Genomic DNA, 15,002 nt, shown 5'->3' on the forward strand with positions numbered 1-15,002 from the left:
AAAAGGACGAATGTTGCAGAAGTGATGCACCCGACACATGCTTTGTTTTTCTGAAGTTACCCAACTCGCGGTCAGACACGTCAACCCCGCCATTCACAACCCTTCGCCTCCATCCCTTCCAGATTACTGCGAGTAGGATAATTCTCAAGCTTCTATCATCGGATCAAGATGATCAACATCGAGCATGCAATCATCGAGAAGCGCAATCTCCGCCTCACGGCAAACCCCATCGAGCCATTCCTCCTCGCTATCCCAATAGAACTGCAGCTGCACATCATCAGCTTCCTCGACTATCCCTCCTCCCTGGCGCTATCACATGCCAATAAGCAGCTTCACTCAATGATTCCCGTCGAGACCCCCAAAACATCCACGCAAAAGATGGCCTTTCTAACTGCCGTCGAGACATGGCAACGGTATCTACCCTGTCTTATTCATCAAGGGGATCTTTAATCAGGTCACTAAGCAATCTCACAGAAATACAGCAAGATACGCCTGCAAATACTGCCTCAAACTCCGCCCAAGCCACGCCTTCGCCGACAACCAATTAAACGGGCGTCGCAGCAAAGGCGACGCAGAATGCGATCGGCGCGTCTGTCTAGACTGCGGCTTCCGCAAAGGCATCTACCAGCCCGGCCAGCCGATCGTCGTGAACGGGCGGCGCCAAATTCTCTGCTCACTCTGTAACGAGCGCCGACGGTACGGTATGTACTGTATGCTTTGCTGGCGGTGCGAGAGCTGCTTCGCCAAGCATAATATGCCTCGCACGCCGTACCATACGAGTATGGGGCAGTATATTCGCCAGCATGGGTGTCCGCGGTGTTCGCATCATTTGGAGGATTTGGGGGGTCCTGAGTCTGAGGCGCAGATGACGTTTGAGGAGGTGCTGCTGCATATGAAGATGGCGGGGTTGGAGAGGCATGTTGAGGAGACGGTTAGTTTTTGGTATGAGGATTATCGGTAGGGCGAAGGGGGAAATTGTCGGTTTTAATTACATTATCTTAATCAGGGAGGTTTATTAGGAATTGAATATGAACTATGTTCAAATATTTTTTCTATGTGCATGTGCTGGGTATAATCTAGATGCGAATCCATAATACAAGTTGAAGAAAAAAGCATGTAGTCGTTACTCCTTGATAGCCTTGAGTGCGTCCACGGCCACATTGCAGCCCCATTTGATCAACTTTTGATCCTTTTCGGCCACAATATCGCTCTTCGCGACGACCTTGCGAACGAAGAAGATGAGACCCTTCGCAATGTGAGGCGTGTCTTGGACACGAAGGAAGATTTGCATCAAGGACTCCTCGTCTTTGCTCGACTCGTCAGAGCCGGACTTATTCGTCTTCTTCTTTTTGAGAGCCTTTTTGGTCTTCTGCGATTGCTGGATGATGCTGATCAGCAGGACCTCGACGAATGTCTTGGTCTTGGGTTGAAGGTATGCAAAGTTGAGGTTCTTTAGGACACCCAATGTAAGGCTTCCGTCCGCAATCAACATGCCGTACATCTTGGCCAGGTTGACGACAGACTTCATGCTGACACCATTCTCTTCGTCATCCGGGTCAAAGTCTGCGTCCTCCTCATCGTCGCCGGTTTCACCCATCCGCTTGAAGATGTTCCAAAGACTGAACATGAAAGACATTTTGATACGTCGGCCCATATCTCCACAGATTCGTCGGGCAATAAGAGTATAGTAGGGATTGTGAACCTCTTCCTCCATCGCGCAGTGCAGAAGCACGCGAGGAATTTCAAACTCCTGCGCACGCTTGAGGCGCAGCTTCATGAGGCGGACGTGGGCATCCTGAAAGTCCGTAGCAGACATGATGGCCACGAAGATAGATCGACGGACATCAGTATTCATGCGGTGTGCCTTGGCCAGATCGCCGAGGTCGGGTTCGGCATCACTGTCGTCATCGTCCACAGCATTGGCATTGCGAGTCTGAACACCAGCCAGCTCTTGGCGGGCGGATACCAAAGGATCTTCTCTCCAGCTGGCACCGACAAGCCACCATTTGCCCTTCTTGGAGGAGTCGTGAATATCGGCGCGGGTGATGTTGATAGGCTCGGAGGCCCGGATCACGCGGGAGCTGTTCAATGATCCCAGGACCTTGCGCATCTTGGTAATGTGCTCGGAGGTGATATTGGCACCGACACCGGACTTGACGCGATTGTTCTTCAGATCGGTGATTGTGTCGATCATGAACTTCGTGCGGACAGACAGGCTGGCTTCGCCGGCCTTCGCCACGGCGGGCTGGATGAGTAGCACAATGTCCTTCAGTGCGGAGGGATCGTCTTGTCGAAGCTGAGGCCCAGTGTCTGCAATTATGTCAGTAAATAAGATCCCCTGTCTCGAGGTTGTTCAAACACTCACTTCGAATGACCTTTAACAGGAGCTCGGTGTTGTCCTCCGTGATCTCCTGCAAGAAGAGGCGGATGTAGTCGAACATCAAAGGGCTGCCAATGACATGGAAGTTGTAGAGTTGAGAAAGCAGAGAGACAAGATTGGTGGCTTCCTTTCCCTCGAAACTACCTTGGCTGTCACCTCCAGCATCCAATGTCTCGACGATCTTCTGCACCATCTCCGCACCAAAGTCCGTACCCATGATCTTGTACAGAGCAGCAATAAAACCAGCATGGAGGACCATGAAAGTGTCTTGGAGCACCGATCTCTCGCAGATCAGGCCCATCAATAAGTCGATAATAGTGGAGGTAACATGCTGACGGGGGTAGTCTCGATAGAGCTTCTCGAACTCGGCCACGATGGAGATCAGATTGGCCTCGGACAGCTTGTTCAGTTGTCCCTGGGCCTGCCGCTTCAATCGGGTCATGGATTCCGACTCGGGGTCTTGACGGGCACGTAGTGATGGCGGGATGTATTTCTGGGCGGCGGTGGGAGCCTGTTTTGTCTGGGGCGCAACATATGGGTTTTCGCGTTGCTTGGGGGGAGCCTTCTCCCCCTCATCAAACCCTTCGAACTCACTATCCTCACCCGACTCACTTTGGTCCTCGGACCCAAACACCTCATCGTCAAGGTCAATTCCCTCTTCGCTCTCACTTTCATCCTCGTCGTTGACCATTTTGTCGGCAACCTGGCGTTCTTGTGCCTTCTGCCGCTTACTTTGCAGCCAGTCGTCCGCCTCGCGCTTGCGCTTCTTGCTGTCATCCTCCGACGCTTCGCCCAGATCTCCCATCAAATCATCCAACCCGTCCTCCGCAAACGCCTTCGGGAGCTTTTTGCCTTTTTTGAGGCCCAGTTTCTTTTCCAACGCGGCGATTTCGGCATCGTCTTGAGCAAGCTTGGTTTTCACCGCTGCAGAAACATGTCTAGATTCTGTCATACCGGAGTCGCTTCCCTCATCTTCGGACGCGGTCTCAGAAAATTGTCTCTCTGGGTCTTCGTCCATGTCGCTGAGGCCATCAAGCTCCTCCTCGTCGGACTCGGTATCGTCGGCCTTATTGGACTTGTGGTTGCTCTTATTAATTGGAAGTTCTTTAGAACCGAGCTTCAATTTCTTTGGTGGCAATTGTCGACCACCATCCGCGGAGTCACTCTCCTCGAGCAGGTCAAATTCATCCTCGTCGTTCTTATCCTTCTCACTCTTCTTGCTGAAGCTCTTGTTCGGGCGCGACTGTGGCGCTAGTGGCTTTCTCGACTTCTTTTGCGTTCGCTCGGCTTGTCTTCGTTCTTTCCGTGTCGAAGGTGCGTTCTGTTTCCGCTTCTTGTCGCCATAAGTATCTCTGATCCCCAGCTCCGCCCGCAGGTGACGGGGGAGCGAGGTCGTATTGTGCATCGGCCGAGGCATCGTTGTTCCTTCGCAATCTTCGCCGTGTCGTCCAGAAATTTGGGCCGCTGCGGCGAGCGGTGAGTACCACACTTTTTCTGCAGCGCATTCCGGGCGGTGGATCCACCGCGGAGTTTCTCCCCCACGACTCGTTTGTGCCCTCAGCTCACAAGTCTAATCCAAAACATCCCTCACAGAGTCAGACACAATATGGCGCCCCATATCGGAACCGAAGAGGTAAGTATTCATTCGTTCTACTCTTGCTCGTGGATCTTTCAGGGAAAATGCCTCCTCGATTGATCGCGAGACCACCTCCGCTCTTTTGAACAGCAATCGCCAACTTGTGATCTCTAGTTCTTCGAGGCTCTCACCAATCTTCTATCTACGACTACCCAAAAGGCGCACGGGTCTGTCTCCCTGACGCAAAAACCTCTTGTCGATCCTGTTACAAACGGCCCGCCTTCGATTCTTATCCGTGCGTCCGACGGAAACACCAGCGCTCCTAGGGTCAAGAAAGATGGGAAGATCGTCAAAGGCAGCAATCCGAAAGTGACCAGAGTCAAGTTCTCTACCGTGGTTCCCGCCGATGGAATCGAAGCTTTCTACACTCGGTATGCGGAGGTGTGCAAGGCCGGTATGACGGGTATGAAGAAGCGGGATCGCAAGCGCAAGGCGAAGGGCAAGGGCGGTGCGAAGGCTGCGAAGGCTTAGGTTCTGCATTGATACCCGTTCTCTTCATGATGAGATCCGTTCATGGCTTCGCTTGCATTTATCGGCGTTTAATGGTGGTTATTTCTGATCTGATAGTCCTTTTTTCTGGTTCTGAATTCACGATTTCTTCCCGGTGTACATACTACCAGGTACTTTCTAAGACACCAATATATCGAAATCCCCGTTTCGAACTGGACTCAACTCATCTGGCTTTTTACTGTTAAAAACGTATATTCGACATGTTATTTGACTATTTATCAAGAACCAGCATCACCCCACAGCCAACGTGAATTGTCCCTTGCCTTCTTCGCAATGAAATCCCCACTTAGTCCCCTGGTACTCTTGTCTCGTTCTGATACTAACAGGAAACTCGCCCTTCACAGCACCCATAATGGAAACCATAGACATGGTATCTGTCGACGGAGCCTTCCAGACCCCGCCAGCAGGGTCGAGATCATACCGGATGATCATCATAGCCGAGATACCAAGCACTTCAGAGCTAGCAAAGTGACGACCGGGACAGATGATCGGCGAGATACCAAACGGCATGAAGCCGCCTGTACGTCGCCTTTCGTTCTTTCGTGATTCATCCTTGGACGGGTCGGGCTTCATGAATCGCCGCGGGTTAAAGACGCCTGCGCTCTCTCCCCACACATCAGGCCGTCTGCCTAGTGTGCTTCCGGGCATGCTAACGAAAGACCCTTCTTTGAGGAGGTACTGGTCGCTCAGAATTGTATCTTTGACGACCATGCGAGTCGGCGTTGTGGTCGTGCGCCAGCGCAGGATTTCCTGGTATGTGGACAAGGTCAAAGGACAGCGCTCTTTGATCGCAGTGATGTCGACTCTATATGTACCATTCTCCGAAACGGATAGTGCATTTTGCTTGATCTCTTCCCGAATTTCATCGAGTAGCTCCGGCTGTGAATACAGCTCAAACAGGGCCCAGAATAATGCGGGTACAGTATTCGAAACAAGCCCGATCAGCATTGGAACTTCAAGTTGTGCAAAATCTTCATGGCTGATCTCCCGCTCCATGGACTTGGTGTATCGGACTCTCTCCAGTTCCGATGCACCCTCAATGCCGTTCTGCTCAAGGTACTCATAGATCGCACGAGCGACCTTGCCCCGGCCATTATAAGCTTTGCGTGCTGTGAGCCAGGGCAGGAAATTTGGAAGTAGGCTGTTGAGATTATACTCAAAATCCCTGTCGGAACCCTGATTAGAATCTTGGCATTTTCAGTCGAGGTCGAAATTTTCCTGTACCAACGTACCAAAATGCATCAACAATTTCAGGATCTTTGTAGGGGTTCTTGGGCCCGTAGGTTGCCTCCGTGCTCGCAGCAGTAACGATGTTTCGCAGCCACCGATACAGATCAAAATCGGTAGATTTTTCCAACGCGCTGATCGAACGCTCGACGGTTCGCATCATGATGGAGTTCATTCTATCCAAATGCTCTCCAATAAGTGTAGGGGTCATGGCATGCATAATCTCGGCATTGAGACCTTCGCCTCCAGACTGCTTGTCCAGCATCAGGTGCAGAGTCCGCTTATTCTTGATACCGGAGAAATTCACCGTGCTAATATTCAAAAGCGGATCGAATGAGACCGTTTTGTCATTTCGCTGGATAAGACGAACAATCTCAGTAGAAGAAATGACGTAGACCTTCATGAAAAACATATCCAAGGTGAAGATTGGAAATCCAGTATTTTCATTCCTGTCTCGATCATTAGATGCCTCGAGTCCGGTCTGTAGTCTTCAAGATATACCTACGCCATTCGCCCCCAGTATGGGAGACCGTTCCAGAGCATACCCAGTGCATGGCCGACCACTGGAATCTTGCTTGGCAGAAAAGTCGGCTCTCGGGGATCCCGTCGCAGTCCATGGTAAGTCATGTACCCCAGCGCGGCGACAAGGCCTAGCAGCAGGATCTGCGTGCTGTCCACCATGGTACCGACTAAGTCGAGCTCGATCGGGCTTCCTGGTACAAGTTGAAAGGGGTTGTGGTTGGAAGAGGATGCTTAGAATTGCGGCATGTCTTACGGGCCGTCGATGTTTGGAGTGGAGAAGAGCTAATCGTGGCAGGCCCGAGTGGGCCGATTCGCGGCCCGCTTAGGGGAGCAGAGCAACACAGCGTCCGCGTTATGGAACTTTTTCCGAAGCGAGATGAAACTGCTTTTAGCGTGCGAATAGTCTGTTTTTGCCGGACATGGGGACATGATTGCTAACGAAAGTTCTGAAGATTCAGGCAGCGAAATTGGTGACATCAATTTTCGTAAAGATAATTATTCATTTCATATAGGGAAATATTGCAGGCCAACGACAGCAGCCAGAGCACAGCGAGTGCGTTTCCTGATGATATATGCAACGCTAGAATACAAAGTTATCACGGGGCTTGCATTTCTTCTGCCCGTCAGCCAAATCCTCCCGCCTGAGATGCAATGAAGGTAAGCAAGATCATAAATCGATATAAAGCGTGTTGTCACATGTAGGAAGGGGGAGATCGAGAGGTGGAGAATTAAAATCAAAAATAGTGGCAAAAATGAACAGAGGAATCAAAAAGGGGGTAAGATCGTAAAGAGTTATACATGAGAGCTTCACTGGCCTAGTCTAGATCCCAGGGATCTAGCTTCCTGGTGATCTCGGCGTCTTCGTATTCCGAGGAGGGTTCACGCTCCAGAGGAAAGCTGAAATCATCCTCAGTGACGGGTTCCTTGCTCGAAGACTGAGATTCCTGGCTAGAATCACTAAGCGTAGAGTTGAGCGCGGGGCTGACGACAATGCGTGCGGCGATGTGAAGAAGGACGATGAAAAGTGATACTGGAGGTACCAAAACGAGGGTCAGGGCCTTGGACAGGAATGATGAGGCTTCCTCTCCTGACGTTGGCTGGTAGATAGCCGAAGCAGGAGGCATCGGAGAAATATCACGCTCTCTGGTTGCCTTGGCCCGGCGACGGAATTCAGAGCTCATATGATTGAGGTCGGTGGGAGATGGTGTTTTGACTGTGGCAGAAGAGGAAGACTTTGTGCTTGACGGAATGGTCAAGGAGGGCTTGAGCGGGTCCTCTCGGACTGAGCGATCCACAGGCTGTGGCCGTAGCGGCAGACTTGGACCATCAGTGACACGCAAGGCGTCTTGATTTGCTTTCGGTGAGGATTTGTCTGCGGGCAAGCTTGAAGGAAGGGCTTTTGCTGTCTCCCAGGTCCTATTTCCTCCCTTCGGGCGGTCGGTTTCCGGGGAGTGAGCCGGGCTTTGCAGTTCAGGTGGAGTATGGGTCGAGACAGAATCCGATGGTGATGCCGGGTCCACTGAATGAAACGACTCCGGTGTGGAGGAGAATGAGCTATCGTGATCTGGACCGGCTTCCAAAGCGGGTTCCGGCGCGTGAGTAGGCACCGACACTGGGTCAGTCTTTGTCGCAATCATAGGCGCAGCATCGGCTTGACATGGAGCTTGTGTTGTTGTATCAAGTCTAGGCTCTGAGTTGGGGACAGGCTCCGTTCGGATCTCAGGCGGGAACGAAGGGATTGGCACTGCTTGAGGTTCGGGTGCTGATTCGGCGGTGTTTGCAGACACTGGATCGTAATTTGCTTCATCCTTTGTATCTGTAACAAGTAAGGGTGCTGGCTGGGGACTCGATACAGAGTCTGACTGCACTGCAGTGTCTGGTTCAGCGGCCGTCTCATCCCTAGACGCTGACGCACCCTGGAATCCGTTCTGTGGTTCGGACTCCACGGAAGAAGACACAACCGCTGATGTCTGATCGGCAGGATCCGGCTTCTCAGATACAGCAGGGCTTAAAACAGATACTAAGGCTGTGGCCGACTCGACCACCGTGGGATTTGCTGGTTGCGATGTGGGCTGTTTCTGCGGAGCAGACACAAGGTCGACCGGAGAATCAACCGAAACATCCGGTGCCGGTTGAATTTTAACCTCCGGAATGGTTGGAATCTCAGATTGTACACTCGAATTTTCCTTCGTTTCGCTGACGGGCGAGATATTCAGGCTATCGCTTTCCTCCTGAACCGAGGCGGCGTCGAATTTAGCCAGAAGGCTAGTAAATGTCTGCGGGGTCTCGGTCACTGATCTTCTGATGGACTTTGGTGGCGATGGGAATTCGAGTTTGTCAACGGATGATGGCGACTGATCAGGGGCAGGCATCGATTCAGATGTCACGCTATTTGTTCTGACAGGCATCGATTCGGATGTCGCGCTATTTGTTCTCTGGAGATTTGGAGCACCGTCGTCGGTTGCGCCTCCGTCTGTGTCCTCTCCAGTGCTAGCGGAGTCCAGCCATTCTGTCCTAGTTTCAGATGGCGAGCCTTGGCTACTCCCTGACGCAGGAAACAGACTGTCTCTCCTGTCTTTCGGCCGCCACGCCTTTTTGCGCCGAGGTGCCATAGCATCCTCGGGCAGCTCAACCGTGAACGCACGCTTAAAGGGACATGGTGTGACCTCGTATCGAAGCACCGTCGGCAGTGCATCCTTCAAATTCTTGACAAGCTCTTTATCTTGCTCTGTCTCGTATGGTATCTCGATGCGATAGTAGGTCAAAGGGCGAATTCGTAGGACAAATTTGGACACCCCATCAACACACCAGCACTGCGAATTTTTCAAGATCGCGTGAACCACGTTTCCACATTTGAGAAATGCGGTCAATCCGTGGACCCTTTCAAGCCGGAGCGGCGCTGTTGCGACCGTCCGCTCGGTGGCTGAGCGCCATGGGAGCGTTTCGATGGTATCGACGGGGTAGTCGAAATCGGTCGGCGCGGAACTGGACGGGATCGGGACGAGGGCCCTAGGAGCAAAATGGACTATCTTCGCGGAGGGATGATAGAAGATGACGTTGTCTGAGAGGTTTGGCGCAGGCGCAACCGAACCGCGTTGCGCCGGCGAGTTTAACTTCGTGGGGAGGGTGAACGAACGGCGTATGGACGTCTGACCCACGGGTTCAGAGGTCTCGGGCATCGTCGGTGGAATAGACGAGCAGGTCCAGTTAGAGGATCATGGGGAAAGCGAGTCACTCTCGATGCATGGCGGGCCTGCGAGACTCAGGGATGCTGCAGCTGAGGCTGAGAGAAGGCTTATCGCATCCCCGGGGGTTCGCGTTGTTTGCGCCCGCGGGGGCATGCGATTGACGCCTCAGGCAGAAACAGATCAGGTGACCGTGACGCAGTTTAAATCGGCGCCTGAAACATTGTTGATGCGGCCACGCCAGCCTTTACATCGCCGTGGATTTCATCACTCGTGAACAAAAGAGACCCGTGGAAGTGTCAGGGACCATAGGAGGCTCGGCCATGTCCAATTTCGAGCCCAATGCTGTCATCCGCGGCTTCCAGCTTGTGCTGGTAGGAAGTATGTTTCAAGTTGCTTGTTCCCAAACCACCAGAGCAGACATAGGACACGAGATCTGCACTACTGGATTCGCCTGGTGGCCTCCTGGACTGGAGCTCTGGATACGTTTCCCGGCATGCCCTTGATACATTCATCCAGAGCCACCAGAGGAATTACTGTACCATGGCAGTCTCGTGGACTGGGCCTATAACCGACTGATACCCTGTTCTTCCAGGCTAACCGATCTCTACAGCCGTGCGGGCTTTGACGAACCCCGAGCTCTTCAAGTATGAGCATTTTCGTCAGGCTGCTCTTGCCATTGCGGTCGGGATCATCATCCAACTCATCGTTCAGATCCCGGTATGACATGATAAATGGTCTTTATGATAAGATCATATGCTGATGCCTGTCTTAGGTCATCACTGTCAAATTTTCAGTCTATCTCGTATCCTTCATGGTGAACTTGGACCACGCGATATGGGACAACAAACTTCTCAATGGCCTGGAATTCATTTCCAAGTCTGTCCTGCAGGTGCCATTTCTTCTGATGACTCTGATGGGATACATGACCCCTACCCTTGATGAAATGTGGGCTTTTTCGGACTTGCTTCTAGGTTGTTCATGCTGACCATCTCCCAGCTTCATGCAATCAATCCAATGGGTTGACAGCACCTATGTGCTTAAGCACAAGGCCGAGGACCCCGACACCCTGCGTGCTATGTACTATCCTAACCTTGTTATGTACCCTACGAAGGGTGGCTCTCGTGCATCGGGCCCCAAGTTCGAGGCGCTGATGGCTTTTGTCAACCGATACACGAAGAGAATGGCTATTCTCATTGGAGTTTACTTATTGTCTTTGAGCCCTCTCATCGGCCGTTATGTCATGCCAGCAGCCAGTTACTTCACTTTCCGCAAGCATGTCGGATCGGTCCCTGCCACAGTCATCTTCTGCATCGGCCTCTTCTTGCCCAAGGCATTCTTGGTCAGCTTCTTGCATACCTATTTTGCATCTCGCAGTCTGATGCGTGAGCTCGTGAGTCCTCAATTCCACAACACAATTGAAGAGAAGAAACCTTCTAACTTTCTTTCAGCTCGAACCCTACTTCCGTCGTATCAAGTTCACCTCAGACCAAAAGCAACGTTGGTTTCGTGATCGTGAAGGTGTCTTGTTCGGCTTTGCCTTCGGATTCACCATGATCCTCAAGACCCCGTTCCTCGGCGTCCTTATGTATGGTGTTGCCGAAGCCTCCACGGCGTATCTCGTCACCAAGATTACCGACCCACCCCCAGCCCCTGCTGAAAGTGCCGGCTTCGCGGAAAGCCAAGTGACCTGGGCCAACAAGCATGATTTCTTGCAGTTGTCGCTCGACAAAATTGACAAACTCAATGTCGTTACGGATGAGCAGACTACCAACACGAAGCCGAGTCCCCCGAGCAAGAAATTCTCATAGGTGACGATTTGGCCCCTCAACGAGTCCACCTTAGGACTTTCAGGTTGAAATTGTGTCATTAATCTCCCTCTGAAAATCCTGTCAAAATAGTGAGTGGTATCGACCAATATTAAAGCAACACGAGATCTCAATCTCGCACTATTTCAGAAGCCATGGCTTATCAAGCGAGTATCTGCATAGCTTATCGCCAATTGATCAGAGTTCATTCTCTTTCTTAAAACTGTACGGTACAGCTTAAAAATCAGTTTAGATACCGCGGACTGTCCTCACGCGGAGTCAATAGCATGGGAAGATGGACATTGGTTTCTCGAGAGACCAGTACTAGTCATATGACACTGTAGCCCCATCATGCCCGGGCCCCATAGTTAATGAAGTTTCACATTCTTTTCCGTCTGTGCAGAATGCAGGGGCAGGGATTTATCAATTGATGAACTCGATTGCAAACCCTGGGCATTTCAGTCTAGTTGCACCGACGATCCATTCAAGCCCTCGATGTTAAATTCTCCAGTAAGCGGTGAAAGTGCACGCCGCCATGTATTGCCGGCGTATGCCTGATCTCAGCTGGGTTGATTCGAGTGAACTTTCCCACACGACTCAGTTAAAACATCCCGAAGTTTACGCCAAGGCCGGGCGGTCAGTCTTGAAGGCATCTGGCATCTTGGTTCCTGGTCCAGCTTGATGTTGACAACAATGGAGCATTCGAGGCTAACGAATACGCGCGCAGCACTCAGACTCCATTCCTTGGAATCGCTTATGATATGCAGAACACTGTCGTCGAGCTTGCTCACAATGTTGGCAATATGCCTTCTGCCGTCAGCGCAGAACACTACGATAGTCCCGGCACGGTGATCTACCGCGTAAGAGGTATATCATACATCATCTTTCTCGAAGATTTATCCACTCGCGTGCTGACACACTCCTAGGTTCGTGTCCTAGGATCCTGAACCTTTGTTACCAATGCGGTTGACCGTCCCCGCAAGGGAAAGTGCGGTGTTGGTTTTTGCGGTGTTGTTTTTTGACGAGGAACCGAATGATCGAAACTGCGGAGCATGTATGGCCTCGACGCCCTCGTCATCTTGGAGTGATGGCACATCTTTTACGTGGTTCCCTCTAGCCGCATGGCCATGCTTGTTGCCATACCTGACCTCGGGAATATCCTCATTGCTTAAGACTACCAGGGTATACGCATGGATAGTAAACTTCCCGACCATTCCTAGTTCGTCGGTGTGGAGCTCTACGCACAGTACATGAGTCGAGTGCTGGCCCCTAGCAAGCCTTTTGTCGGCTTTTTTGCTATGGCCGCCGGGTTCCTGAACGAGGTCATGATTGTCGTTCAGCCGGGGGGGGAGCATCACATTTAGTGACAACCAGATCGAACCAGGTGCGGTGCATGAAAATGGATTCGATAGACGATTCCACGGGGAAGAGGTACGTTTCACATGACGATCGACTTTTGCGCGATAGAGGTCAGTATCTCCCAATCTACCCTTCCAGCTAACTTCCTGACCTCCAAGGGAAAGCACTCTAACGCGTCAATCATGCTCTGCAAATTAGATAACCCCACAGTATGATACAATTTGAATTCATTAAACGCAACAGTCAGTTCCTGGAGCTGTCTTCGATCTACATGGTACCCGCCACGGCAGACAAGGCCACGAGGCCTGGGGTGAGAAACGGCACTACTAATAGAATCAACCGGTGTTAGTAATGAGTCTACTTCTTGCTGCTACTAACAAGGAAGAGTCATGCGCTACTCAATGAACTTGTTTGGGTAAATAGACGCGACGAGGAAGCCAGTGGACTATATGTGGTTATGCTCCAATTGGCGGGGTACACCGTTGTATGTGTCAAGGATTACGTATATGGAAAATGTCCTGTACTCTACCAATGATCATTTTAGAGATTTGCAGAATACGTAACAGGCGGAGAGGACTGAGCGCTAAATTTGGAGCGATAAAGCTACTCGCTAGTATACTACTTAGTCAGTATCGGGCCGGCTGGAAGCGGTACATGAGTTACCCCTCAAAGCTGCGGAGAAGCATGTCCTTATCTCTGCCTCGTCAGCCTGTCACGGTACTTTCGATCTTTCCCTCTTTCCTCCTTCTATTGATGACTAGGACCAGGCACTGGTTCTAGCTGTCCAATATTGGTGATAATCAAGTGAATACGACAGCACCAAAAAGCAACACGATCAAGTACATTTTAAACTATGGGTATCAAAGGGATTCGCACGGCCTTGAAGGTCGATCTCGACAGGCATGCAAGGGAACAGCCGGGGCTTCACGTAAGAGCTCTCGTTACCATAATTGAATTTCTGGTAATCGCTAACAATGTCGCAGAACCGGTGGCACCCAGACAGTATGTCGCGGCGAGCTCTACAGTGTAGGAGACCAAAGCAATGCAGTCCGAAACTAACTCGTTCTCATAACAGTTCCGGCCTGTGGCAATATTGCAAATAATGAAGTCGTGAAAATCGAATGTCTTGACTGGACCGGAGGACAGATCAAGAACAATGACTCGGCCGAAGACGTGAAAAATGTCGATCTCACTGAGATCCATTACCTCTCCGGACCCTTCGATATCGAGACTGCAGAGCCCGGCGATGTCCTCGTAGTTGAGATCCAGGACGTGCAGCCTTTCCAAGATCAGCCATGGGGCTTCAGTGGCGTTTTCCATCGCCAGAATGGCGGAGGATTCCTGGATGAGCATTACCCCAAAGCGTGGGTACAATTACATTCCGATATGGCGAGCGCAGCTAACGACAAGCCTAGAGCGAAAGCGATCTGGGACTTTGAAGGCATCTTCTGCTCTTCTCGACACATTCCCGGTGTGCGATTTGCCGGCTTGATTCACCCTGGTATTCTGGGATGCGCCCCTTCTGCCGAAATTCTTGCTGAGTGGAATCGTCGCGAGGGTGAGCTCATTGCGGCTAATACAGTCGAGAATCGAATTGTTGCCCAGCCTCCTAACCCTTCGAATGCGCATGCGGGTAGTGCTGCTGAGGACATTAAGAGTCGGGTCGCTAGGGAGGGTGCTCGTACCATCCCAGTAGGTCGCACCTTCATGCCGAGAGCGTCCAGATGTGCTAATTGCTTAACCCTAGGGTCGCCCCGAACATGGCGGCAATTGCGATATCAAAAACCTCTCCCGCGGCTCAAAGGTGTACCTACCAGTTCATGTCCCCGGTGCCAAATTCTCCGTCGGAGACCTACATTTCTCGCAGGGAGATGGCGAGATCTCTTTCTGTGGTGCCATCGAGATGGCAGGCGAGATCACGCTCAAGTTCTCTGTCATCAAGGACGGCATGGCGAAGCTGGACATGAAGTCGCCGATTTTCCATGCTGGCCCCGTGGAGCCTCAGTTTGGGCCCGGACGCTACCTCACTTTTGAAGGATTCTCGGTTGATGAGAAGGGTAAGCAGCACTATCTCGACGCTACTGTTGCGTACAGACAGACTTGTCTTCGGGTCATCGAGTACCTTCGTCGCTATGGGTATAGTGATTATCAAATCTATTTGCTGCTAAGCTGCGCGCCGGTGCAGGGACATATTGCTGGTATTGTGGATATTCCGAATGCCTGTACCACTCTTGGTGTTCCGATGGATATCTTTGATTTTGATATTAGGCCTGAGGCTGAGGTGGTGAAGAGGAATATGGGAGCATGTGCCATTACGAGCGATTAGGAAGAGCTCCAATATACTGGAAATTGATTGACTACACTAGTGTAGTGAC

General features: G+C 51.4%; 8 protein-coding genes across 8 annotated transcripts; 5 read left to right on the top strand and 3 right to left on the bottom strand.

Moving 5' to 3' along the window:
• Positions 1-168: 168 nt before the first annotated feature.
• On the top strand, positions 169-961 carry N7532_001697 (uncharacterized protein; the record flags this gene model as incomplete). Its single annotated transcript, XM_056614191.1, has 2 exons — positions 169-413; positions 475-961. 2 exons carry the CDS (start codon positions 169-171, stop codon positions 959-961), a joined length of 732 nt encoding a protein of 243 aa, XP_056479232.1.
• Positions 962-1,123: 162 nt separating this feature from the next.
• Positions 1,124-3,797, bottom strand: N7532_001698 (MIF4G domain-containing protein; the record flags this gene model as incomplete). Its single annotated transcript, XM_056614192.1, has 2 exons — positions 1,124-2,310; positions 2,366-3,797. 2 exons carry the CDS (start codon positions 3,795-3,797, stop codon positions 1,124-1,126), a joined length of 2,619 nt encoding a protein of 872 aa, XP_056479233.1.
• A 189-nt stretch (positions 3,798-3,986) lies between these two features.
• N7532_001699 (signal recognition particle 14 kDa protein) lies at positions 3,987-4,487 on the top strand (the record flags this gene model as incomplete). Its single annotated transcript, XM_056614193.1, has 2 exons — positions 3,987-4,013; positions 4,131-4,487. 2 exons carry the CDS (start codon positions 3,987-3,989, stop codon positions 4,485-4,487), a joined length of 384 nt encoding a protein of 127 aa, XP_056479234.1.
• Positions 4,488-4,757: 270 nt separating this feature from the next.
• Positions 4,758-6,434, bottom strand: N7532_001700 (cytochrome P450; the record flags this gene model as incomplete). Its single annotated transcript, XM_056614194.1, has 3 exons — positions 4,758-5,691; positions 5,759-6,202; positions 6,259-6,434. 3 exons carry the CDS (start codon positions 6,432-6,434, stop codon positions 4,758-4,760), a joined length of 1,554 nt encoding a protein of 517 aa, XP_056479235.1.
• A 656-nt stretch (positions 6,435-7,090) lies between these two features.
• Positions 7,091-9,454, bottom strand: N7532_001701 (uncharacterized protein; the record flags this gene model as incomplete). Its single annotated transcript, XM_056614195.1, has 1 exon — positions 7,091-9,454. The coding sequence occupies one exon, from the start codon at positions 9,452-9,454 to the stop codon at positions 7,091-7,093; it is 2,364 nt and encodes a 787-aa protein (XP_056479236.1).
• A 329-nt stretch (positions 9,455-9,783) lies between these two features.
• usgS (transmembrane protein UsgS) lies at positions 9,784-11,271 on the top strand (the record flags this gene model as incomplete). Its single annotated transcript, XM_056614196.1, has 5 exons — positions 9,784-9,841; positions 10,074-10,180; positions 10,236-10,408; positions 10,460-10,853; positions 10,912-11,271. 5 exons carry the CDS (start codon positions 9,784-9,786, stop codon positions 11,269-11,271), a joined length of 1,092 nt encoding a protein of 363 aa, XP_056479237.1.
• A 532-nt stretch (positions 11,272-11,803) lies between these two features.
• On the top strand, positions 11,804-12,215 carry N7532_001703 (CTP synthase; the record flags this gene model as incomplete). Its single annotated transcript, XM_056614197.1, is given in 3 exon segments — positions 11,804-11,904; positions 11,918-12,128; positions 12,195-12,215. The coding sequence occupies 3 exon segments, from the start codon at positions 11,804-11,806 to the stop codon at positions 12,213-12,215; spliced, it is 333 nt and encodes a 110-aa protein (XP_056479238.1).
• A 1,265-nt stretch (positions 12,216-13,480) lies between these two features.
• N7532_001704 (acetamidase/formamidase family protein) lies at positions 13,481-14,953 on the top strand (the record flags this gene model as incomplete). The annotated part of the gene is made up of 4 exons (XM_056614198.1): positions 13,481-13,555; positions 13,611-13,629; positions 13,703-14,319; positions 14,375-14,953. The coding sequence occupies 4 exons, from the start codon at positions 13,481-13,483 to the stop codon at positions 14,951-14,953; spliced, it is 1,290 nt and encodes a 429-aa protein (XP_056479239.1).
• Between the last annotated feature and the right edge of the window lie 49 nt (positions 14,954-15,002).

The sequence above is a fragment of the Penicillium argentinense genome (assembly GCF_028826775.1).
Source record: "Penicillium argentinense strain IBT 30761 chromosome Unknown utg000002l_segment0_segment0, whole genome shotgun sequence".
In the NCBI taxonomy this organism is placed as follows: domain Eukaryota; kingdom Fungi; phylum Ascomycota; class Eurotiomycetes; order Eurotiales; family Aspergillaceae; genus Penicillium; species Penicillium argentinense.